The 27,271-nt window shown below is 45.7% G+C and overlaps 2 protein-coding genes across 2 annotated transcripts in view; one reads left to right on the forward strand and one right to left on the reverse strand.

The window, feature by feature from the left end:
- Positions 1-6,308, reverse strand: part of FAM91A1 (family with sequence similarity 91 member A1) — a 56,143-nt gene extending 49,835 nt beyond the window's left edge. The window contains exon 1 of the mRNA XM_084621896.1: positions 6,116-6,308. Within this exon, the coding sequence (XP_084478022.1) occupies positions 6,116-6,187 (72 nt within the window). The 5' untranslated portion in view covers positions 6,188-6,308. The remainder of the gene's footprint in view (positions 1-6,115) is intronic.
- The window catches only part of ANXA13 (annexin A13), a 72,387-nt gene continuing 50,348 nt past the window's right edge, over positions 5,233-27,271 (forward strand). Inside the window, exon 1 of the mRNA XM_084621897.1 lies at positions 5,233-5,502. Within this exon, the coding sequence (XP_084478023.1) occupies positions 5,248-5,502 (255 nt within the window). The 5' untranslated portion in view covers positions 5,233-5,247. The remainder of the gene's footprint in view (positions 5,503-27,271) is intronic.

Below are 27,271 nucleotides of genomic sequence, written 5' to 3' on the forward strand. Positions count from 1 at the left end.
CTTGCACCACTATTCTGATCAAGAGAAAAAATCAAATCCTGAAAACAAGTCTGTACGGGCCACATATACTTATTAGGACCCAATCATGCAAAGCGTCAAGCATCTCATAAAGCGCTAAGCACTTGAGTGAAGTGTGGTCAGCTCCTTGCAGGATCAACTTCTTAGGCCATATCTACACAAAGTTGCATAGGGTTTACTAAAGTGTGATGTAAAACTGATTTAGCTAATGCAACTTTGGGTATAGACATAGTTTGGTTTAAATCTGAATGTAAGAATGTCCACATAAAGATTTACACTCAGAAAAGAGGTGTGTTTTTCACATATGTTAGCTAATACGTAAAAAGCCTAATGTAGACCAGGCTGTAGTTTTAACATGTGCTAGCTGGTTAAAGTATACCCTTGGCTCCCCCTTAGGCTGCACTTTGACCAACTAATACATATTAAAACTACAGCTTGCCTGGTCTATATTAGGATTTTAACAAATTAGCCAATGTCTTTTTTCCTTAGTAAAGACATGGCCAAAATTGCACCAGTTTAACTCAGCTGGTTCAACGTCACAATTTTAGTTAAACTGGTGCAAAACTTGTGTATTTAGACAAGGCCTTAGTTAAACCAGTGCAAAGTCCAGTGTAGACACTCAAATTTAAGAATGGCTGTGATAAGGTGTACTAAACCCAAAGGCCCACCGCTTGGAGGTTTCACAGTCCTACCACACCCTGCCCCAGGAAAAGAGCAGAAGAGGTTTGTCCTACCAAAAGGCTGAGAGAGAGACTGCATCAAAAGCAGTCAATTAAAATAGAGGCTGCAGGGAAGGAACCAGAGCCCAGAAGCCTCACATGAAAGGAGCTGCGGGGCCTAAGTAGACTCAGTTGCTGGCTAGAGCCAGAAGAGCATGGGTGGTCCTCCTGGCTCATTGCAGCAGTTCCAGTACCTGGACAAAGCAGTTGCCAGAAGGGACCAGGGGAGCAAGGAAGATGCTTCTAGCTGGCTGCTGGGACTCAAGCAAGACTTCAGCCCAAGGTAAGGGTGAAGCTGAACATGCTGGGAGCATGGGGAAGTGGTCCAGGGAACAGTAGCAGCAACAGGTTAAAGCAGGGGTCTCAAACATGCAACCTGTGGGGTTATTTTCTGAGGCCCGCCAGCTCTCCGCGCCCCCCCCCCCAGCATTTACCTAGAGCAGGTCTGACCTGGTGAGCACCGGGGGCAGGGAAGCCTCCCTCCCTGCCTGCCCTGCCCCCGCGCCGCTCCGGAAAGCGGCCGAGACCTGGGGAGGGGGGGCACAGGGGTCTGTGTATTGTCCTGGCAGCTCCTCTAGGTACCTCCCCCGAAGCTCCCATTGGCCGCGGTTCCCTGTTCCCAGCCAAAGGAAGCTTCAGGGGAGGTACCTGGAGGTGCGGCCAGGGCAACACACATACCCCTGTGCCCGCCCTCCCCCCAGGTCCCGGCCGCTTCCCGGAGTGGCACGGGGCTAGGGCAGGCAGGCAGCCTGCCCTGCCCCAAGTGCGCATCGGGCCGGACCCGCCCCCCGATCCCCTCCTGCAGCCAAACCCCCTGCCCCGAGCCCCCTGCTGCACCCCACACCCCTCCAGCACCCCAACCCCCTGCCCTGAGCCCCCTGCCGCACCCCACATCCCTCCTGCACCCCAACCCCCTGCCCTGAGCCGCCTGTGCACCCTGACACCCTGCCCCACTCTGCACCCTGACCCCCTGCCCTGAGCCCCCTGTCGCACCCTACAGCCCTCCTGCACCCCCTGGGAGCAGGGAGGAGACAGGGTTGGGGTGGGGATTTCAGGGAAGGGGTGGGAAGAGGTGGGGCAGGGGCGGGGCCTCAAGGAAGGGATGGAGTGGGGGCGTGACCGGGACAGCGGGGGTGGTCAGTGGTGCGGCCCTCGGGCCAACGTACTAGTCCTCATGTGGCCCTCATGGTCATTTGAGTTTGAGACCCTGGGATTAAAGGGATGCAGCAGGTGGTTGCTATTTGCAGGGTCCTTGGGTTGGGACCTGGTGTAGTGGGCGGGCCCAGGTTCCCCCCACCAGCCAGAGGGGAAGTGACTAAGTGCCTTGAGAAGGGAGTTTACACAGGCCCTGGGAAGGGGCTGAAGACGCCAAAGGGATCATTATGTATTGAACTTTAATACCCCAGAAGGGGGATGAACTGAACTGAAAAAGTGACTCAGCTGGAGATCTTGAGGCTCACTATAGAATGAAGAGTCTCCAGGGAGGAAGCCTGGGGGCACTGCTCCATCCCAGAGAAGGAACTATTTGAGATCTAGCCTTTGAGTGGCCGTGGATACCAACCAGGGTACTAGGGTTAGGTCTTTTTGGACTGATGAAGGTCTGAGCCCAGGGAGGACTGCAAAAGACGAACAAGGGTACTGTGATAGGCCCCACCGGACTGTTTACGCCAGAAGGAGTCTATTTTGTTTCACAAATGGAGTGTGTGTGACTCTGCCAGAGGGTTGAGCCACTGAAAATCCACCTGAAAAGTGATGCTGCCAACAGAGAGCACCACAAGAGCTGCGAGAGAGCAGGCACACGCATGTGCGATAAGAGGGGCTCACGTGAGGTGACTGGCCCTATCACAGTCGCTTATTTTGATTTAGCCTAGATCTGCTATTAGAAACAGGTTTAAGTGAAATCGAAATAAGTGTCCCCCAAACCCTCTACAAACTGGATTTGAAAGAAAATTAAAAAAAAAAAAATTAAAAATCACATCTTAAGTTAAACCAGTGCAACTCTGAGCAGAAGCAAGCACTTAAGAAGAAGAAGAGCTACAGGCTGCATTACAGAGCTCCTTGAATAAGTCCTGATATCAGAAGTAAATCTCACATGGACAATAGTCTGGGCCTGACGGGAAAAAAAAAAATCAACTAGCCACAGTGAGCAAGAAGCTTTCCCTAACAAGCCTGGAGGACAAAATCACCAATTAATTAAAAAAAAAAAAAAGGCTTAAATTGTTGAAGGAAGGAAGGTCCCAATCTTGCAATTCAATCTACATGTCTCGTACTCCAAAGAGTTTAATGGGACACCGCATGGACAACAGGTGTACATATGTATGTACACACACGATTGAAAAAAACAGGACTCAGGTTTCTAGCCCTTATGATTGAACATAATTTTACAAAAGTGACCCAAGTTTAAACTGATGCATTGTTGCCTTCCCAATACTGCAGACAACGAAAATATTGTAGTGAGCATATTTTCAGATACTTTCATCTATAATTTTACTAGAACAAAAGGTTTTATAGAAGAAAACAGATAAAAATTATTTGAGGCTTTTACTACTCTTACAGAAGGTGAACAGATGTTACATTTTAGGAAAAGTTATTCAGTTCAAGCCCATTTTCTGTAAGAATAAGAGTTAATTCTTTATCCAGTATAGTTGTATAACTGGTCTTGCTGAGGACTGAACTACATAATCCTTAATAACAGAACTTAACGCTATTCCTCAGATTAAGTATAATAACTTGAAGCTCAAGGGAAAGACTAATGGCCAGTCACTACTTCTGCGGGACAGTATATTTACTAGTCTTCAAAGTAAACTGAGCTAATCAACTGAGCTAATCAAACAATTTTAATGCATGAACAGAATAAAATCCTGGTACTAATATCACACACTTCTCAATATGTTTGGCACCAGAAATTTTATCTGGTGTTGCCGCAGAAATGTTAATTTCAAATCAATTTCACTTTCAAACTGACATTCACTCAATATTTTGTGAAGTCCAATAGTAAGTAACCATTTCAAGAGAGAATATAATACGATATAAACTGTCCACATTTCAAAAAACCATTTGTTTCAACTACTTGAAGCCAAGCATTGAACAGGTTTGCCCTGGAGACCCTTCAATTATTTTTCTTCTACAATTTAGCTGTGCAGCAGTGAAATTTCATTGTCAGGTAACACCTTGCAATGGCACTAAAAGTCTTAAGTCTTATATCAGAGGGGTAGCCGTGTTAGTTTGTATCCACAGAAACAATGAGGAATCCGGTGGCATCTTAAAGACTAACAGATTTATTTGGGCATAAGCTTTCGTGGGTAAAAAAACCCACACTTTGGTGCCACCGGACTCCTCGTCGTTTAAGTCTTTTATAATGCTTTGAAATCCTTAGATAAAACGTAACATATAATTGCACGGTGTGCACAGATCCAACCTTAAAGCAAGTAAATTCACACACAGCTTTAAAGCATCAGCTGTTGGAAAAGAAATGGATTACGTTGCAGACAATTTCCACATCTTGTTAGATGTCCAGATACAAGAGAATGTGTAAGTACTGCCACTTTCACTAATAGGAAAAGATACTTTTACTCAAACTTTTTTTTTTTTTTTTTTTTTTTAAAAAGGAAGGTGTTCTTCCGAAAGCATTGCAGAAGTTACGTTTAACAGATGTCTTATCTAGTAGCAAGACTTAAATTAACAAGAGACTATTTTAGGCTGATTTACATGAGCATTAGCAGTGCATTTTCAGGTTTACAGGTAAAGAGAAATAAAATCACTTGTGTTCCTGCTACAAACTAGTTCTTGGAAGTCTCCCTAAGGAGCTCAATAATTCATATACCAGGATCTACAATCAATGTTCATCTTTCTTCCAACACATTTTCTCCCTTTCTTCTGCGTAAGAGAAGGAATTATTTTTCAGTTTCTGTTTGAAGTAGTATAAGACTCCTAAGATGAAAAGAGACTTTCCTTCTTGACTTTAAACAATGTTTATCACTTGGGCTGTCAGAAGCCCATTAAACCTGGCACTCATCAAAATTTCATGGGGTTTCCATTTTCATTAACGCTTATTGTGACATTTCTCTTACTGCTGAAAACTAGCGCAGTATAATCCTTAAATCTTGAAACCACTCCTGGTTTACTGTACATAGTACAGTGTTGACTGGGGAGTCCTCCCCTGGATCTGAACTTCCCCCAGAAAATAATCCTCAGTCGCTTAAAGCTTCACTATGAATCACACCTCCATGTTATGATTGTTTCATCTCAACCTTACAAGTGTCAGAACCACCTGTGCTTTCCAGGAGCACCTAGTGATCACGCACCACACAGGGAGGGATGGAGACAGGACACTCTCTCTCTCTCTCTCGGTTCACTTACTGAGAGCTGAGATTTAGTTTTAGAAGCACATGCTGTTAATAGGACACTTACAGCACTAAGGCCACATGCTTAAATAGCGCAGTTTTTTCCCCATGACACTCTGGAGTCTGTCTGATAAATCTCGACTCCCCAATGTCAAGACAGGAGGCAGATGAGATCCATAGTCCCAGAAGGGTGGGGGCCCCAATTACCCCTTGCCAAGAACCTGAAGGCGATAGAGTCACCAGGGCCCCTGCTGGAGGTGATGAAGACAGGATGTGTTGATTCTGTAAGATGGCATACGCGACAAAGGATTGATACCAATAGGAGAGATGAAGGGGCAAAAGAAGGTGATTGGGGAACAAGGAGTCCCCTTCATGGGGAAGATGAAGACAGATGGAGCAGCATGGATGGGAGGATGACAGAGGTAGGTAAGCCCCCCAGTTGCCGGTGTAGCGAGAGGGCCTGATAATGGGAACGGCAGAGCCAGTGGAAGGGGCAGCTGAGGCCCGAAAGAAGGGAATGGTGTTGCCCCCAGAAGCCCCGCCTGGCGGTGGGAGGCAGGACGATGCTTTCGCCTCTCCCCTCTCACTAGGCTCCCAATGTCTCTAGCTGTCACCGGCAGCCCAGCGGGCGGCTGACGATCGCCGCCTCTCCCCGCCGTGTAGCACCGGCAGGGGAGGGGTCCGCGCTGTCCATGGCACCCGTCCAACACTCCGGGCAGGGGGAGGCTGGTGTCCGGTCATGGGCTGATGCTGGGGGAGGGGCTTTGGTACAGTGACCGCTCCCCCCAGCCCGGTATCGGTCCGATGCTGACGGGAGGGGGATCGGTACCAGCCCAGGCGAGGACCAGAACTTGTCTAACGCGGGCGGGAGGGGAGGCGGTCCCGGCCCGGCTGCCCCGCCCGCCCCGGTACCGGCCAGATGCTGGCCAGAGGGGGGTTGGTACCCACCCAGCCGCCCCTCCCCCGGCCCAGTGGGGCGCTGGCGGGAGGGGGTTGGGACTGGCCCGGCTACTCCTCCCCCCGCCATGCCGGTACCTGGCGGACGCTGGCAGGCAGGCGGGCCCAGGGGTAGTTGTGGCGGATGTGGAACTCCACGTCTATGTTCATAGCGAGGGGCCGGGATAGGCTGCGGCCAGCCGCTGCGCACAGCCCCAACGCGAGGGGGCGCTCCAGCACAGGCTCCTCCCTCCAGCCGCGCAGCCTCCACCGACACGGCGCTCCCCACTTCCGCGTTACGCCCCCCGGAAGCGCCGCCCCCGGCCGCTTACGTCACTTCCTGTAACTGGGCTTGAACGCGACGACAGTTCCACAGGGCTCGTGCCCAGTGGGAAAGGCGGGAGTGGTGATGCGCACGCAGTGTGTGACGCAGCCAGGGGGGCGTTTCCTCTCAGTCCCCTAACCCTTGCCCTCGGTTTCTACGTGCTGAGGCGCCTGCGCCTCCCTCCTACTCGCTGGTCTCCGAGCGCTCTGCGCCTGGCGCGCCGGACTGGGGCCGAGCCCAGACTTCAACGCGGCGCTCGCAGGCCCCAGCCGCTGTCCCCCGTGCACCAGACCCGCTCCAGCGGCCCCCCACGGCTACGCTCCCTGGTGCGCTGCCCCGAAGAGCTTCAGCCCTGAGCCCGTCCTCAGCCTCTGTCGTGCCTCCCTCAGCCTGACCCACAAATCTCCCCACATCTCACTCCCTGGCCCCGACCCGCTCCCCCGAAATGCTCCGGGGCTGCAGCCTCCACCCCTGCTGCCTCCACTCCCGAGCAGTGCTGCAGAGCTGAGTCCTGACCGCCTCCCTCCAATGCCTCAGGTTCAGTCTCAGCTCCCTCTCTGTTCAGGTGCCTCCTGTCGCTGCCCCCGGCTGACCACCACCGCAGGACTCTGAACTAGACTCCATTATTTGAACTGAGTTAGACTCATAGATATTACGGTCAGAAAGAGATCGTTAGGATCGTCTAGTCTGACCTCCTGCACAACGCAGGCCCCGGAATCTCACCCACCCACTCCTGTAATAAACCCCAACCTATATCTGAGCTATTGACGTCCTCAACTCGTGGTTAAAGACTTCAAGGTGCAGAGAAACTTCCCACAAGTGACCACGCTGCAGAGGAAGGCGAAGAGTGTACTCCGTGAAATTTGGTACAGGTCCTCCAGTGTGCATTTGATATAAATTAGGGGTGTCAACCATATGGCCTGCGTGATGTACTCAGATTCTCCAGAACTTAAGCTGTCTTTTAAAAAAAAAAAAGTTTCGCAGCCTCATGGCTGCCAAAATAAAGCTATGTCTGCACTATGCACCTTTTAGCGACACAGCTGTGCCGCTACAGCCATGCCGCTAAAAGGTGTGCGGTGTAGTCGCTCTTTGTTCTCCCGCCGACAAAAAAATTCCACCTGCAATGAGAGGTGGTAGCTTTGTCAGAGTGAGAGCTCTCCTGCCAACAAAGCACTGTTCACACAAGCACTTTTCGTCGGTAAAACTTTTGTGGTTCAGGGAGGTGTTTTTTTCACACCATTGAACTACGAAAGTTTTACTGACGAAAGCCTAACTTTCCAAATGTGAATGATTTGTAACCAAAATGTTGTCTGCCTGAGTCTGCAGATATCTTAAAACTGACAGCAATGGGAAATTTCCAGTATCCTATTAATCTGATTGGAGTGTCACTGGTATCTCTGATTGGCATGTCAACATTAGCTATTTAATCACTAACCATTGTAATGGATGGAATGGCTCAGTGGAGTGGAAGTGAAGTCCCACTTGGCTGGTAATTGTTGCATGGAAGGAAATGCAGAGGAAAAAAACAAGAGATTCACTAAGACTGAAGTGGGAGAGAAAGGAAGAAGGGTAGAAATAATCATGGCCTAAAGGCCATTCATCTGTCTAACTGACATTAGGGCACTGAACAAATAATGACTGATAACTAAACGTGTAGTTAATGCATAAAAGCCGGAACATTCTCCCATTCATCTCTATGCAAACCTACTGATGTTGGTGAGCATTCCATTGTACTTCGTCACACAGAGTGAACCACTGGATCAGTGTAAATATGGAAGTCGATTGAAATAAAACTCTTAACTGCTGCATTGCATCAGGTTTAGATGTAAGGTTTTGTCAGTCCTTTAGAATTTTATAGATACTGTTATTGAGACGGACACCAACTTTCTATTTAGTAGTATTTTTCTCAAGCAGGTTGCAGATTGTTTAAATAGCCCTGTACTCTTATTTTGAACTTCTTGAAAATAAAAGTATAGGGCTATTTAATTTTTGCTTTAGCTGTACTGTATTACTACTAAAATATATTTAAGAGATTGCTGTTTGAAATGTCATGAGCAATCAGAACATAAAAGTAATACCTGCTGAAAGAAAGGGAACACATGGTTACTCGTTCAGTTTAATGTGTCTATTATCTTACATGAATAATAATATTTAGTCAGTGATAATATTGGTAAGAAAATGAAAGCCATAACAGTAGAAAGAAACTCAACACCTTATTGGCTTGCTTTCTTGCCTTGTCCCTACAATAAATTAATGTATACACACTCATCCCTCCAAAGCAATTTTTCAAATCTTGTAATCAAGGCTTTCGTTTTTCGATGTGTCCTATCCTATCACAGGTTTATATAGTATATAAGTAACCTATGAAAAGTAATTAGACTGAAACCTTTTATATCTTGCTTGCTATCATATAAAACATCACCTGGTACAAGTCTTAAGCTGGTACTAACTGTTTGCAATTGATAACAGCAAGAGGCCACACCTGTTGATAGGGCATGGCAATTTTAAGCTTTTGATTTGGGACCAAATTCTCATGTTAGTGAACCAACATCAGTGAGTTATTCCTTTGAAAATAACTAGTAACACACAGATTGCAAAATCAGCAACCTAGAAACTCAAGCACAATGGTGGGCACAGTACAAAAGCCTCTTAGGGCTTGTCTACACTGGCACTTTACAGCACTGCAACTTTCTCACTCAGGGGTGTGCAAAAACACCCCCCTGAGCACAGCAAGTTTAAGCGCTGTAAAGTGCCAGTGTAGACAGTGCACCAGTGCCATGGAGATGGCTTTAGCATTGCCAGTGTAGACTAGCCCTTAGATTGCTTAAAAGCATTGTGTTCAAATCATTGGGACTAATTTTCAAGCTTTACTCTGAAAAGTGTTTTTGGGCTATCAAAGCCATGATTAGAATCCAAAAATGGATTTACTTGAACATAAATGAGATTTTAACCTGTTGCAAGAATAAAGCGTTATAAAAAGAAGTTTCATCATTTAGCTATTTAGTATTTTTGGTCAAGGTTTTCAAACAGTTGTTGGTATCTTTTCATCTATGAGAAACAGTGGGAATTGCAGCCTATGATGTAGATGGTTTGCAATGTCTCATGTGACTGAATAGTCCAATCCAAGATTTCTGTGATCTTTGGCAGTTATTGCAAATATATGTGTCTTGGTTGGGAGCTGCTTGCTTCCTACGGGATCTTTTCTCTTCAAGCTGTAGGAGCCAGCTTCTGTCATGGACTTTGATACCCTGATGGAGACAGGAGACTAAATTTAGGTTCCTAAATAAAAGTCTGATTTTCAGACCTGCTGAGTTCCTTCAGCTCAGATTGAAGTCGGTCAGTCTGATTCTAATCTGAGTTAGCTAAACCAGATGTGTAAAATACAATATGAGTTTAGAAGCAGACCTGTTGGGAGTTCCAGATGCACAACACTTCCAAGGATCAGGCCTAGGGGGTATGTGCCTACATGTGTTTTCAATCTTCTCCCTCAGCTTTGGCAGCACAGCCAGCTATTTTGCTGAACTACTGTTGGCTCTCTCCTCCATGGGTGTGCATGCATGACCCCTCTGAGGGAGTACCAAAGGTAAATTAATGTTTCTTTGGACAACAGTAACTTTCACAACTATTTTCCTTGTGAATTACATGTGTAACCCTTCTGCCCGTCAGAGTTGGCAGCAACAAGGGCCGGGTTCAATATCTAGGGGTTCCATTCCAATAACACAATGCAAACCGGCTCGAGCCCCCACCCAGTGACCTGGGACAAATATATACCACCCCCGGCTGGGCGCCTCCAAGAAGGAATACTTCCCCTCTCGCAAGCACATAGTCTGAGTGTAGCAAAAGCCTTTTAATAACAGACAGAAACAATGTGGCATTATGTTGGGGAAACACCACCAACAGGATTCATAACACAACCCATGAGCAAAAAAAACCCACCCCAGGCAAATTGGGGCATGCCCTTTTCCCTTTGGTTCTTGAGTCCAGCAACCCCAAATCACCCAAAGTCCCAAAAGTCCAATGCCCCAAAAGTCTCTGTCCCTGGTCAGGGCAGCCCCAGAGTTTGAAAGTTTATCTGCGGAGCTTTACCTCCCAACCTGGGTGGAAATGGGATGGGGGTAAGAGGCACCTTACGTGATCTGAAGCTGACTGCCCCATAGCTCTGCTCCGCTCCGCCAACCGCCCCACAAACTCCTTCGCTCAGCTGCACTCCGCTCCGCCAGCTGCCCCACGAACTCCTTCGCTCAGCTCCACGGCCCACAAGCAGCTCCTGCCATCCACACGCTGCTCCGCGTCGAACTGCTCCACAATATATCTTCAGGCTCCCCCACTACTTAACACAACACTCAGTGATTTCAGCTCTTGGGTGAATTCAGCTTATAGTAGGGGAGCCCCAGTGCTGGTGCACTGTCAGCCCAAAGTGAGCTCAGCAGCCTATAACTAGACTTCTAATGAAATCAAAATTAGCTCTAATATTCCACAGTGGAGAGAGGAGGAAGTGCAATTAGCATGTAAGACCCTCACCAAGGGGCCCATGCCACCAAGTATTAATACTTGTCCCCAGCCTCTCTCTATTCACACAGTTTTGGAACCCATGACCCTTGCCTAGCGAGTGCTACTTAGTTGATGGTGAATCCCTCCATCATAACAAAAAGCCACGTACAGTTCCAAGCACAGTTCCCATAATCAGGGTAATAACAATTTATTCTTCCTGCCCCAATAACAGAGACACTGGGGATCCCACAGCAGCCAAAGTGACCATTTGGGCAGCTATGGTCTCATTCTAGGCGTGGTGGGTGTGCCTATGCAAATGAGATCAGCCCCTGAAGTTCTTTTCCACAACTTGCCACACCTCACCACCAGATGTCAGGGTGGAGCTCATCCTGACACTGCTTACACATGTTAGGATATAGATATTCAGGCCTGTATGCAAAGGCCTATACTTTAAGAAATTAGGTATATTCTTATCACTTAGCTAGTTATAGAGGTATAAAAGAAAGAATCAAAATCACAGTCTGCCTGTTTACAGGCCTTCTCTTACAGTGACAGTCTGAGGCCCTGTTCTTAGGCTAAGATCTTTGGCTAAACAGCAGAGGCAGTCAGAAGCTAGGAAGTGTGTGGTCACAGCCTCACATTCCAAACTAGTCACATTGAAATAAGGCAATCTGGGGCTGTTAGAAAGGTGATCTGATCTATCATCTCCAGAGAAAGGGAAGAGCCTAGCGGATGTAAAAGGAAGTTTAGTTTGATAGTTTTCTATTCAGTAAGAACTCACTTATCAATAGACACAGCTGGGAAACCCTTATGTCTTTATAGGTGTAGATGTGAAATCCTCACTTCTGTATTGTTTTGTCATTATTGTTCCCATTTTGCTGTTGTTTATTTGCATGGTCTCTGTCTGGTTCTGTGATTGTTTCTGTCTGCTGTGTAATTAATTTTGCCGGATGTTAACTAATTAAGGTGGTGGGATATAACTGGTTAAATAATCATGTTACAATATGTTAGGATTGGTTAGTTAAATTTCAGTAACTGATTAAGGTATAGCTAAGCAGAACTCAAGTTTTACTACATAGTCTGCAGTCAGTCAAGAAGTAAGGGGGGGGAGATGGGAACAGGGAATGGGGGTGGGGAAATTGGAATCATGTTTTGCTAAGGAGGGGAATGGGAATAGGGACACAGGTAAGGCTCTGTGGTGTCAGAGCTGGGAAGGGGGACACTAAGGAAGGAAACTGGAATCATGCTTGCTGGAAGTTCACCCCAATAAACATTGAATTGTTTGCACCTTTGGACTTCGGGTATTGTTGCTCTCTGTTCATGTGAGAAGGATCAGGGAAGTAAGCTGGTGAAGGATTAAGCCCTCTAACATTACACAAGCTTGCCATAACAGCATACCTCACAGAACAGTCCCCTCTCTCCATTCTACTTATGCTTCGCTGTGCTCCTCTTTTTGTCTTACTTTACATTTAATAATATAATACTACTGACTAGGTTGAGGGGCAAATTTGATGCTTACAGCTATCCATACGTTCTAAAATGCAAATTATATCATTATATCCTTTTCTCCAGACATTTGAATATCACTTGTCTTCTTAGGGTATGTCTATACTACGAAATTAGGTCAAATTTGTAGAAGTCGGTTTTGCAGAAAGCGTTTTTATACAATCGATTGTGTGTGTTCCCACACAAATGCTCTAAGTGCATGTAATCGGCAGAGTGTGTCCACAGTACCAAGGCAGCCATCTACTTCCGGAGCATTGCACTATGGGTAGCTATCCCACAGTTCCCACAGTCTCCACTGCCCATTTGAATTCTGGGTAGAAATCCCAGTGCCTGATGGGGCTAAAACATTGTTGCGGGTGGTTCTGGGTACATATCATCAGGCCCCCCCTTCCCTCCCTCCCTCCATGAAAGCAAGGGCAGACAATCGTTTTGCGCCTTTTTTCTTGAGTTACCCGTGCAGACGCCATACCACGACAAGCATGGAGCCTGCTCAGCTAACCGTCACTGTATGGGTGCTGGCAGACCTGGTACTGCATTGCTACACAGCAACAGTTTATTGCATTTTGGCAGTAGACAGTGCAGTATGACTGGTAGCCGTTGTCGACGTAGTCCAGGGTGCTCTTTTAACCGACCTCGATGAGGTCAGGAGCGCCTGGGCATACATGGGAGTGATTCAGCCAAGTCATTTCCCTTTAAGTTTTCTTTCATGGCGATTCAGTCCTACCGGCAGTGCACTGTCTTTTAATCTGCAGCCAGCAGTCATACTGCACCATCTTCTGCTGAGCACCCAGGAGATTATGATGGCTAGCGGTCATGCTGCACAATCTGCTGCCAGCAAGATGTATAAAAATAGATGAAGTGGCTCAAAACAAGAAATAGACCAGATTTGTTTTCTATTCATTTTCTCCTCCCTCCCTCCGTGAAATCAATGGCCTGCTAAACCCAGTTTTGAGTTCTATCCTTGAGGTTTTGAGTTCTATCCTTGAGGGGGCCATTCTGTTTCTCGCAAAGCCACCCCTTTGTTGATTTTAATTCCCTGTAAACCAACCCTGTAAGCCATGTCGTCCATCGCCCCTCCCTCCAGCAGAGCAATGGCAGACAATCGTTCTTTTTTCTGTGCAGACGCAATACCACAGCAAGCATGGAGCCCGCTCAGATCACTTTGGCAATTAGGAGCACATTAAACACCACACACATTATCCAGCAGTATATGCAGCACCAGAACCTGGCAAAGCAAAACCGGGCGAGTAGGCAACATCAGCACGGTGACGAGAGTGATGAGGATATAAACAGAGACTTCTCTCAAAGCATGGGCCCTGGCAATGTGGGCATCATGGTGTTAATGGGGCAGGTTCATGCGGTGGAACGCCGATTCTGGGCTCGGGAAACAAGCACAGACTGGTGGGACCGCATAGTGTTGCAGGTCTGGGACAACACTCCTCATTTTGTGCTTTCCTACACTCTGACATTGTCTTCCTCCACGCATTCGTCTGTGCTCTGGCAGTGTGGGAGGACAGCAAGAGCTCAGAGAGTGTGTTTCTTTCGCGTTCTAATCTTCTCTAGCCTCCGGGAAGGAGACGATCCTGTGATCCTTGAAAATCATGCAGGTGGTGGAGAAAAAATAAAGGGACAGTGGTATTTAAAAAGACACATTTTATAGAACAATGGGTACACTCTTTCACGGTAAACCTTGCTGTTAACATTACATACATAGCACATGTGCTTTTGTTACAAGGTCGCATTTTGCCTCCCCTCACCGTGTGGCTAGCCCTCCTCCCTCCCCCCACCCCTTGGCTAACAGGGGGAAACATCTGTTCAGCTACAGGCAAACAGCGCAGCAGAAACGGGCACCTCTGAATGTCCCCTTAAGAAAAGCACCCTATTTCAACCAGGTGACTATGAATGATATCACTTTCCTGAGGATAACACAGAGAGATAAAGAACGGATGTTGTTTGAACACCAGCAAACATACACTGCAATGCTTTGTTCTACAATGATTCCCAAGTACGTGCTACTGGCCTGAAGTGGTAAACTGTCATAGAATCATAGAATATCAGGGTTGGAAGGGACCTCAGGAGGTCATCTACTCCAACCCCCTACTCAAAGCAGGACCAATCCCTAACTAAATCATCCCAGCCAGGGCTTTGTGAAGCTGGGCGTTAAAAATCTCCAAGGATGGAGATTCCACCACCTTTCTAGGTAACCCATTCCAGGGCTTCACCACCCTCCTAGTGAAAAAGTTTTTCCTAATATCCAACTTAGACCTTCCCCACTGCGACTTGAGACCATTCCTCCTTGTTCTGTCATCTGCTACTACTGAGAACAGCCGAGCTCCATCCTCTTTGGAACCCCCTTTCAGGTAATTGAAAGCAGCTGTCAAATCCCCCCTCATTCTTCTGAGAAGTGTTGTTGCTTCTCGAGCTCAACCACGCTTTAAACATGGCTAGATTTCAACAGTCTGCTAAAAATGTAGGCTGAAATTCCAAAGGTGCCTAAGGGAGTTAGGTGCTCAAATTCATTGGGACCCCAATTCTCCTAAGGTGTGTCTCACAGCAAAGAAAAACCAGCGGCTGGTCAGTTCCCGCTGACGTGGGCTGTCCTACCATGGTGGTCAGAATAAGGCTGCCCTCCCCAGAAACCTTTTGCAAAGGCTTTGGGAGTACATCCAGGAGAGCCGCGAATGCCAGGGCAAATTAATCTTTAAACATGCTTGCTTTTAAACCATGTATAGTATTTTAAAAGGTACACTCACCAGAGGTCCCTTCTCTGCCTGGCGGGTCCAGGAGGCAGCCTTGGGTGGGTTCGGGGGGTGCTGGCTCCAGGTCCAAGGTGAGAAACAGTTCCTGGCTGTCAGGAAAACCAGTTTCTCCACTTGCTTGCTGTGAGCTATCTACAACCTCATCATCATCATCTTCCTCGTCCCCAAAACCTGCTTCCATGTTGCCTCCATCTCCATTGAAGGAGTCAAACAACACGGCTGGGGTAGTGGTGGCTGAACCCCCTAAAATGGCATGCAGCTCATCATAGAAGTGGCATGTTTTTGGCTCTGACCCGAAGTGGCCGTTCACCTCTCTAGCTTTCTGGTAGGCTTGCCTCAGCTCCTTAAGTTTCATGCTGCACTGCTTCGGGTCCCTGTTATGACCTCTGTCCTTCATGCCCTGGGAGATTTTGACAAATGTTTTGGCATTTCGAAAACTGGAACGTAGTTCTTATAGCACGGATTCCTCTCCCCATACAGCGATCAGATCCCGTACCTCCCGTTCAGTCCATGCTGGAGCTCTTTTGTGATTCTGGGACTCCATCATGGCCACCTCTGCTGATGAGCTCTGTATAGTCACCTCTGCTGATGAGCTCTGCATGGTCACCCGCAGCTTGCCACGCTGGCCAAACAGGAAATTGAAATTCAATAGTTCGCTGGCCTTTTCCTGTCTACCTGGCCAGTGCATCTGAGTTGAGAGTGCTGTCCAGAGCGGTCACAATGGAGCACTCTGAGATAGCTCCCGGAGGCCAATACCATCTAATTGTGTTCACAGTACCCCAAATTCGACCCGGCAAGGCCAATTTCAGCACTAATCCCCTTGTCGGGGGTGGAGTAAGGAAATCGATTTTAAGAGCCCTTTAAGTCGAAAAAAAGGGCTTCATCATGTGGACGGGTGCACGGTTAAATCGATTTAACGCTGATAAATTCGACCTCAACTCCTAGTGTAGACCAAGGCTTAGATTGTAAGCCCCTCTAGTCAGGGCCTATGTATTTGTATATGTGTTTGCATAGCACCTAGCACACCAGGATATGTTGTGGGCTCTCAATCCAACCTTGTAGCTGCTCCTGCAATATACATAACAATAAATAATGCTTTGACCAGTCCAATTTTAAATGACTCGAGCATGGGTTCCATCACTTTTCTTCTCTTGCCTACTCCATAGCCTAATCAGTCTCACTGTCTGGAACATATTCCTCACATACAGCCTAAGTTTTGTCCCATTACAATATCTTCTCTTAATGCTACTGCACTTTGTGTTTGATTTATTAGATAATTATTTTAAATGTGGAGTAACAGATGTTTCATCACATGTGAAAATATTACCCTCTGCTTGGGCCCAATCTGGAAACTGTGAGATTCTCTTCCCCCCACACCTCAGACACACACACTTTTGGGGTAGCAGGCCTCAGGTGGTCCATCCCTCTCCCAGCCATGTGAGCTTGGGGGAGGTAGTGGAAACAGTCCCCATGTGAAGGCCAGGCAGGAGACATATTAGAGCTGGTCGGAAAATTCCGATGAAACGTTTTTTGTCAACATTTACCAATTTGTTGAATCAATTTGTCTCTGCGAGAGGTTTAGATTTTGATGAAGTTCCATCAGAACCCGGCTCTTTGGCTGCCCATCTGCCAGCCTGGCTCAGACTTGGGGCTTCCAGGGTCCACAGCTCCAGGGTAGCCCCATCAGGTGGATTGCTGTGGAGTCAGGTTCCATTCCCTTTCACAGAGAATTTCAAAATTTTGGAGACCCTCTGTAAAACAGAATTACCTTTCTCTGTCCAGCTGTACTCCTCATGTCTGTGTTTTACTGTCTACAGATGTGATGTCGTGCCTTGTGACCTTGTTGTTCAGTTTGTTACAAGTAGGTAATTTAAACCATTCAGTGGTTCCCAAACTGGGGTTCATGAACCCCTGGGGGTCTGCAAAATGTTACAGGGAGTTCTCGGGGGGAAAATTCCCAAATGGCGGACAGAGCTGTCCCTAGGGACTCCGGGCAGCACGGGGCCAGCAGCACGGAGCCCCTGGACTTCCAAGAGCTAAGCAGATCAAAGCAAGCATATCTATCACACTGAGGAGATTTAAACTTCAAGACTCCTTATAAGAAATGGAAAGGGAGGTGGATATTTTTGCTGTTTTTAAAATTAAATAGGCAGCTAGTATTGGTTTTAAAATTATTATGAACAACAAATTTTTGTTGTAACGTGCGTTGTTTGCCTGGACTGCTCAAGACCTCAATGCTTGTGTAGGAGGAACTCTTTGAGTTGGCTTTTTAAATACCTTCATGCTGTTTCACATCTGATACTCCTTGAGGAAACATAGGAACCCTTATAACAGGGTTATTCAAAGTGATACAGGCTACGAAAGTGAGATCTTGGAAGGGTGTTGCCATTTTCATAATGTAATAAAAATACTGTAATGTTAAATAATAATTAATTATAAACGGTGTGTAGTAAGCATGTCATAAAACCAAATTTTATATTTCCAGAATCACTGCTTTTATAATCTATACTCAGGTAAAGGAGAAAATCCCTGGAAATTTTCATTTTTAGGAGGTGGTTCGCGAGACTTGACATTTTAGTGAAAGGGGTTCACAAGTTGTTAAAGTTTGGGAACCACTGCAGTAGTCATATCTGTTTGCTCTTCTTGAGACCAAGAATCGAGCATTCTTGTAGCATATTATTTCTGTTTTGTATTCATGCTTTTTGGATTGTACCATATGAAAGATGTCTTAGCATTCATTAGATTCTTTGAACAAGTGGCAGCGATAGATGACAAAAAGGTTGTTCCCGAGAGCATGGCAGCACCCTCATTTTGACCTTAACATGGACTTGTTATATCACATAGACCAGGACAAGCAGACACAGGACACACGGATACAGCTACTAGTACTCTGGCTATATCATTGCAAGCTCCTACATCTAGCACATGCCGCTCCACATGTCAGACATGCTGGGAAGGACAAAACACAGTCTAAGATCCTGGCCTGATACTAGTGCCCCTTCCATTGGCAGAGATCCGCTTTGAATGAATAGGAATTGACCTTATAAGCCCGCAAAGAGAAGAGCGCATCTGGACATGAGTATATACTTGTTATCGTGGACTATGCCACCTGATACCTGGAAGCCATGGCTCGCCAGTCAGCAAATGCCAGGACTACTGCTAATGAGCTGCTGAAAGTCTTCATATGGGTAGGAATTCCCAGAGAAATCCTGACAAGACTAGGAGACAAATTTCACTTCCTGGCTAATGAGAGAGGTCTGATCTATTGAAAGTCAAAGTATTACATCTGTGTACCGTCTGGATGGCCTAGTGGAAAGATTCAATAAGACACTCAGAAGAATGCTCAAGAAATTCATTACCCAGGACCCTCAATATTAAGACCAACTACTCCCAACCCTACTCTTCGCATCAGGGAAGTACCACAAGCATCAACGGGGTTTTCATCATTCAAACTGCTATATGAGCGACAGTCAAGAGACATACCAGAGGTATGGGAAACATGTGAAAGCCAGGAGCCAAAAGCTGAAAACAGTACAATATGTTTTAAAGTTACATGGGAGACTAGAGACTATGAAGGGATACACTGAAGGAAAATCTCAAAGAAGCACAGGAACAACAACAACAACATTATAATAAAGGGGCATAAATGTGCATCTTTCAGCCAGGTGACAGGGTTCTCCTACTTCTTCCATGCTCTGAATCAAAGCTAATGGCCAAGTGGCGAGGACCTTATGAGGTGGTTAAGAAAGTAGGAACCATGGACTACTCAATCAGACAACTGGGGAGGGGGGAAGGAACAACAAATTTACCACATAAATATGCTGGAGCTCTGGAAAACAAGGGAAAACTTCATCTTGCCATATCCTGAGGAACTAGAATTGGGGCCCCAAATTAACAACTGCCTGAAAGAAAGCTTAGTGCCCCTCAGAGAGAACCTAAACCAGAAACAAAAGGAACAGGAATTCCAACTGGTATTTTCCAAAGGTATTCTCAGCTCTCTCTGGGAAGATGTCCTTGGCCCACCATCAAATTGATGTGGAACCTGGTAAAGTAATACAGGAAGGGCTGTGACCAATCCCCAACTAATTGAGGGGGATGGTTGAAAAAGGACCATGTTAAAACTCAGGGTAATAGAGGAATCCCAAGGTGACTGGAGGAGTCCTATTGTGCTCATGGGCAATGGGTATAATGGGCCACGGGAGCCTCGGGTCAGAGTAGCTCCAGCCACACTGGCCTGCCAACCCCAGCCATGAGCCGACCGGCCAACCCCAGCCAGGCCAGCCAGCCACAGCAGCCCCAGCCCCTCTCCTTTTAATTAGTTAACCGATTAAATGACATAATTTTAATAATTTAAACGGTAAACTTTTTTAATGGATATTTACATCCCTACACTCTTCCTATTTCATTTTAAGACAATGCTGTTTGGGTTACATGGGGCCGTGGCTACTTTTCAACATTTGATAGACTAATTAAAAAGGCTAATGTAGTGCCAATCTTTAAAAAAGGGAAGAAGGAGGATCCTGGGAACTACAGGCCAGTCAGCCTCACCTCAGTCCCTGGAAAAATCATGGAGCAGGTCCTCAAAGAATCAATCCTGAAGCACTTGCATGAGAGGAAAGTGATCAGGAACAGCCAGCATGGATTCACCAAGGGAAGGTCATGCCTGACTAATCTAATCGCCTTTTATGATGAGATTACTGGTTCTGTGGATGAAGGGAAAGCAGTGGATGTATTGTTTCTTGACTTTAGCAAAGCTTTTGACATGGTCTCCCACAGTATTCTTGTCAGCAAGTTAAGGAAGTATGGGCTGGATGAATGCACTATAAGGTGGGTAGAAAGCTGGCTAGATTGTCGGGCTCAACGGGTAGTGATCAATGGCTCCATGTCTAGTTGGCAGCCGGTATCAAGTGGAGTGCCCCAAGGGTCGGTCCTGGGGCCGGTTTTGTTCAATATCTTCATAAATGATCTGGAGGATGGTGTGGATTGCACTCTCAGCAAATTTGCGGATGATACTAAACTGGGAGGAGTGGTAGATACGCTGGAGGGGAGGGATAAGATACAGAAGGACCTAGACAAATTGGAGGATTGGGCCAAAAGAAATCTGATGAGGTTCAATAAGGATAAGTGCAGGGTCCTGCACTTAGGACGGAAGAACCCAATGCACAGCTACAGACTAGGGACCGAATGGCTAGGCAGCAGTTCTGCGGAAAAGGACCTAGGGGTGACAGTGGACGAGAAGCTGGATATGAGTCAGCAGTGTGCCCTTGTTGCCAAGAAGGCCAATGGCATTTTGGGATGTATAAGTAGGGGCATAGCGAGCAGATCGAGGGACGTGATCGTTCCCCTATATTCGACTTTGGTGAGGCCTCATCTGGAGTACTGTGTCCAGTTTTGGGCCCCACACTTCAAGAAGGATGTGGATAAATTGGAGAGAGTCCAGCGAAGGGCAACAAAAATGATTAGGGGACTGGAACACATGAGTTATGAGGAGAGACTGAGGGAGCTGGGATTGTTTAGCCTGCAGAAAAGAAGAATGAGGGGGGATTTGATAGCTGCTTTCAACTACCTGAAAGGGGGTTCCAAAGAGGATGGCTCTAGACTGTTCTCAATGGTAGCAGATGACAGAACGAGGAGTAATGGTCTCAAGTTGCAGTGGGGGAGGTTTAGATTGGATATTAGGGAAAACTTTTTCACTAAGAGGGTGGTGAAACACTGGAATGCGTTACCTAGGGAGGTGGTAGAATCTCCTTCCTTAGAGGTTTTTAAGGTCAGGCTTGACAAAGCCTGGCTGGGATGATTTAACTGGGAATTGGTCCTGCTTTGAGCAGGGGATTGGACTAGATGACCTTCTGGGGTCCCTTCCAACCCTGATATTCTATGATTCTATGATTACTCCAACAGCATAATCAATACACGGTGGCATACTTGGACAATGTAATTATCTATAGCAGGGATCTCAATCTCAAATCACCACGAGGGCCACATGAGGACTAGTACATTGGCCCAAGGGCCGCATCACTGAAACCTTTTCATACAACGATACAAAAGTATAGTAAAAAATGAAGAGTAATATAGTATGCTATTAAAAGTCAATGTATTAACTTTTTTAAAACTGTAATGCGAAAAGTCAGTGCTAATTTTGACAGTCATTCATTTTTGGCCACTTAGCCAATGAAGTGAGCTGTAGTTCACAAAAGCTTATGCTCAGATAAATTTGTTAAGTCTCTAAGGTCCACAAGTCCTCCTTTTCTTCTTTTGAAAGTGTTGTGCAAGTTTCCTTTGGATCAAAGACTCACTTGATGGCAGCCATTAACAACTTTCAGCATAAAACCCTGCATCTCAGCCCTGCCCCATCATCCCAATGGAGTTTAAAATGTTGATACCCTGAGTAATATCCCAGACAGAAAGAAAAGAAGTAATTTAAAAAGTTAAAAATTATGCACACTTAGTTATTTACATAATGATTTTCTGTCAGGACACTTACATATCGCCAACCCAAATCAATTTTACTCCCATCCAAATCTTGGAGCTTTCTATTCCCTGTCCAATTTCCTTTCCAACTGGGAGTGGCTGATTTCAGTGAGCTCCTGAAGAGAGTCTGTTGATTCTGTGGAGTCTGCTAGATGGGAGAGTCCTCATCCATTCTGCTCTGTTGAGTTCATCACTGTCACGATTCTTTCAGCCTGAGCTTCTACAGCTACATTCTCAGTTTTTGGGGGCAGCCAAGCTGAGATTCTGTCCCTCTGGTACCTTCTCAGGCAGCCCTGATATTCCGTGTCAATACTGCCCCCAGTCCGTAAGCACTAGCGTCTATGTCTAATCTGATTGGGGGGAGTGAGGAGGGGTTAAAACATGTAAGCTAAGACAGGAGCTGTCACTAGGGCCCTTTTCAACTCTGAAAATGCTAAATAATTTTCTGTTGATCACTGAAATTGTTTCCTTTTCTTGTCCAACCTGTGCAATGAATTCACAATTTTGACAAACACACAAATAAACTTTCTATAGTAGGACCAGAGCTCGACAAAACTCTGTACATCTGTGAGTGTCTGAGGAGTTGGCCAGTGCCACACAGCCTCAATTTTCTTTTTCTCGGTGGAAACTCCCTCCTCACTGATTGCGTGCCCAATGTGTATTATCACTATTTTTGGAACCGCTCCAACAGAAACTCTGGGATTTCACCTTCACCCCTTTCTCCCTTATAGTTTCCTTTTATATTGACACTTATTTACTATTGGCTGTTTTCTAAAATATTGAGAAAATAAACAGGAACCCGCTCCTGTTTCAGCGCTGCAAGAACTTTAACAGATAAAATTTCCCCAAGACCTTCGGTCTCAAAGTAGGTATCAACCATTCCCCAGTTTTCCCTTGCTGAAAAGCTAGCATAGCATATAGCTGTTATTATGGATTCTGCCCTAGGAGGTAGAACAGCCAGCTTACTTGCAAACCAATTGTGTATAACCATTTGTTTCACCTGGGCCACACCTTTTGAAGGAATTTCTACAGATGGAATTTGTAAGACACCTTTCCTGGTATTTATTATACAGTTATTAGCCATAATGATAGCCAAACCAATTATTAGCTCATCCGCTATCTCAGCTACCCAGAGTTTTTCTCAAATTCTAGAGGTCCAATTTGCAAACCCACTTTTCACATTTTTGGATAGATATGTGGTCCCCAGTCACTGTCTCCATTTTAGACCAACTAGCCAGTTCAGTTTTGGATCCCCTATTCCCTAGCATTCTTAGTAGGGCTGTCAATTAATCACAGTTAACCCACACAATTAATGCTATTTTTTAATCTCACAATTCTCTCGTGATTAGTTTTTTTAATAATTTGACAGCCCTATTTATTAGCATGTCTGGTCTAACAACTGATATGTTTGACCCAGTATTCCTGGGAATTTCACAGCTCTGATTACACATTCAATAGCCAAACTCCCGTAATTGTTGTATATCTGGATCTGTTTAGCCAGATCTAAACAAAAACAGAGGAGCTGATTCTTGTACCTCCAAGCTCTGAGCCTTCAGCTTGGGATCCCCCTCCCCACCCCCATTTTCCAAACTGCCTATCTTTACTAGGCACTTGTGGTGTTCTATCTGCTTTAAATTTATAACAATCCCTGTTCTAGCCATTTTTTCCACAGTATCAGCATTTAACTGAGCAGCTTCCCCCAATTTTTGTATGATTGCCAATCTCCCTTGTTTTACAAACCAAATTTAACAATGTCTCCAATCATTCAAAAATGCCATAAACCAGACTAGAATCCTCTTTTCCATCATGCATACGAGATACAAACCTGTACTGACAGGGCTCCTGGTGATCAGCTTCCATCTTCTTCACTAGTGGCTATTTCTTTCTCTGGTATGTAACTGCAAGAAAGGATTCAAGTTCTCTGGGAAATTTCACAGCTTCTTGAAGTGCCATTGGTCACCTTTCACTGATGGTGGTCAGCAAGTCCAAGTCCAGCTGAGTATCTATAAACTGGTCTATTGCTAATTTATACTGGAAGTGCTCATTGGTATAGGGATATGCAGAAACACAAGTCTCTATGGGTCCTCTGCCAATTTGGGTGGTGTCTCTTCTTTCCCTCTTCTTTTAGCCCTCAGCTATGCACTGGCCTGCTCAGATTGATGGCTGTCTCCAAACCATATATCAAGAGCTAGTCCCAGATGTGGATAACTCAGTCTCTTTTCTGGGGGTAAGTTATACAGCACCACCAGAGCTGGGCCACTCAAGTTGGCTGCTAGAAACTCACATCTCTGTTCATCTCTCCAACCATAGTTCATTAGGGCTATAATGTTATATTAAGCCAAATAAGCCTCCCCTGGAGTTTTTCACTCAAAGATAGTGGCCTTTTGTATTACCCGAGCTGGGACAATCCAACCTCTCTCCTCTGGGCCTCTGTGAGTTACAAACAGGGTAGAAAAGTGTTGTAAATGTCCTAATTTACCCAAGTTCTCTAACTGGCCTAATTCCCCATGGAGACATCTGAGTTCCACTGTGATCTGAATTCCTTCTCAAGCTGAATTTTTAGTTCCATAAATCCTTGCTGCAGCTCATTCCTGTTAGCAAGTTCCAAGTGGGCCAAAGTTTTCTTGTCTCCTCAATTTCTATTTCCTGAAAAATCTTTTAGTGCATGACCATCAGGTTGCTGGTAACCTCATTGATCCATCTTGCCAGCCCAGACTGGGAATTTTATAGTGGGAATTCCCAATCCACTAGGAGAATTTGTAGCTGCTGCCCAACAAAGATTTTCTCTCCCACCACAGGACATCTCCCAGTCCCTTCCAGGAAGTTTCCAGATTTTGTTTTCATTCCTCTTGCAAAGTCTCCTGCTCTTGTTTTAAATCATTTTGGCCATCTTTGATTTCTGCAAGCACCTCAATTATTTTTTCCTCCTGGGTTGAACAGGAATACCAGCTCACAATTTCTCTCCTTGGAATCTCTAAGCCACTGTCACGCTAATGTTGACCCTTTTGCCTGTGCAGTTAGCCAATATTTAGGGCCTTGCAAGATTGTTTCCATTAGGAGGAGAAATTGATTACATGTGTTAAATATATTCTTCGGTACAATCCTGTTTATTGACAAAAAATGTATACATAGTCATGTTTCCCTGAATACAGTAGAAACAAACTACAGCAGGCATTTTCCTTGCTCAGAAATCCCCAAGCCTGTCTCTTTAGTGAGTTCTGTGCCCAAGAAACTGTGTATCTCTGTTCTTCTTGGGGTCATGCTCACAACTGCTTCTTGCTTTTTTCTAGCTCTCTGCTTCTAACACACATACAGACACACACAGCTTCAATTCAGACTACAAAGCTCAGGTTTGCTCAGGCCTCACCATGCTGCTCAGTGCCTTGGGCAGTACCCTGTATTGTTTTCAGCTATCTCACTACATGAAAGAGCTTAATTGTTCCTTCAGTTTACCCTGAATGAATGGTGATTAGCACTCCCACTGGCTTTGGCCAGGTCCATGATTGTCTTTGGACTGAAGACTCCATGGAAGCCATTAACAAAATCCGGTGTAACAGTACTGCTATTCATTTAAAGTAGCACCATTGCTGTAGATGGCACTTATTATCTGGAATAACAGTCTGCCTCCTGAGTTTATATGCTTCCTACTAGGGCAGGGGGGTGTTATACCAATAAAATAAAAACCAGCAGCATCTTATTAAAGGGAATAAGGCAAAATGCACATTTATTGTGAATCCAGAAAGAATCATAGTAAGCAGTTAGTTATAGCTATAACATTCCATTCAATTTCATATTTATTCACACATTCATTCATACACACACACACAGGTTCTGCAAGATTGTTATCATAAAAAGAAAAGGAGTACTTGTGGCACCTTAGAGACTAACCAATTTATTTGAGCATAAGCTTTCGTGAGCTACAACTCACTTTATCAGATGCATCAATGTCTGAAGTGAGTTGTCGCTCACAAAAGCTTATGCTCAAATGAATTGGTTAGTCTCTAAGGTGCCACAAGTACTCCTTTTCTTTTTGCGAATACAGACTAACACGGCTGCTACTCTGAAACCTGTCATTGTTATCATAGTTACCAGCCTTAGAGTTGCTCGTGCCAAGCCACTGGCCAGATGGCCTGGGCATGAGGAGGGAGCAGGGCCTTGTCAGATGCTTATCTGATGCTCCTGGAAGTTGGTTTGCAGAATAAGACCCCAAAGTTCTCACTTTCTAGAGTCCATTTTTATAGGAATTTATTCCTATGCCAGTCCACGGGAATTGCTTCATCATGCTGTTGCTGAATTAATCAGCATATTCCTGACGGCTCCGTGCTGCCAGATGTTATCTTGTTCTTCGGTTCTCCCATTCTTGAGGCTGTTGGGTGGATTCCAGTCTGCCCTCTGGGGGTCCTCTGGTTGTTTCCACTTGACGCCTTCTTCGGCTGATCGACACTGGATTCTTAGGCTGGCACCTCCCTGATCATTCAGTTATTATCCACACCAAGCATCCATCCACATACATCCTCTATCTCTATTTTAATCACAACTGTTAACAAAGTGAGATGAATACAACAAAAGATCGGGGAGTCTCTGGGTGCTGTTTCTGTTGTTACAAAGTATCACTTTGAGTCTCTCTCTGTGTGAGTAGTTGTTGTTAGAAAGTGTTGCTTTGAGAACAGACTCTGTCTTAGGATGTACTAACACAACTAGCAGCTTGCAAGTTTCACACAGAGAGGGAGAGAAACAGTAAAAACAAGAGACCAAAAACCAAGAGGCCTCTTAACTAGTAATACCCTGGAATTTAAAATATGGGGAATCAAACTCATTTGTGATTTTAATACAGAACTTCTTTAATATGATCCAACATAACAGTGGCCAACCTGAGCCTGAGAAGGAGACAGAATTTACCAATGTACATTGCTAAAGAGCCACAGTAATATGTCAGCAGCCCCCCATGAGCTCCTCCCAGTGCCTCCCGATGAAATCAATGGCCGCATAGGCTGTACCTAACCTGCAGCAATTAGCAGTGCAGTGAGTGCATTCAAACCTGGAACATTCACATATACTTCAGCAATTAAGTTCAGTGCTTTTCTTCCCCATTCTGCTCCCCCACTTAATGGGTGCTGGATCACTTTGAGAGGAGCTCTGAAAAATATTATGGCAGAAGGGGGGATCTACTAAATCGCTCATGCAATGCCAGGTGTTCAAGATGTCCTTCAAAATCAGCAAAGAGGAAAATATATTATGTAACCCTTCTGCCCATCAGAGTTGGCAGCAACAAGGGCCGGGTTCAATATCTAGGGGATCCATTCCAATAACACAATGCAAACCGGCTCAAGCCCCCACCCAGTGACCTGGGACAAATATATACCACCCCCGCTGGGCACCTCCAAGAGGCAATATTTCCCCTCTCACAAGCACATAGTCTGAGTGTAGCAAAAAGCCTTTTAATAACAGAGAGAAACAATGTGGCATTATGTTGGGGAAACACCACCAACAGGATTCATAACACAACCCTTGAGCAAAAACCCACCCCAAGCAAATTGAGGCATCCCCCTTTCCCTTTGGTTCTTGAGTCCAGCAACCCCAAATCACCCAAAGTCCCAAAAGTCCAATGACCCAAAAGTCTCTGTCCCTGGTCAGGGCAGCCCCAGAGTTCGAAAGTTTATCTGTGGAGCTTTACCTCCCAACCTAGGTGGAGATGGGACGGGG

The sequence above is a fragment of the Lepidochelys olivacea genome (assembly GCF_965140295.1).
Source record: "Lepidochelys olivacea isolate rLepOli2 genome assembly, chromosome: 2".
NCBI classification, from domain to species: domain Eukaryota; kingdom Metazoa; phylum Chordata; order Testudines; family Cheloniidae; genus Lepidochelys; species Lepidochelys olivacea.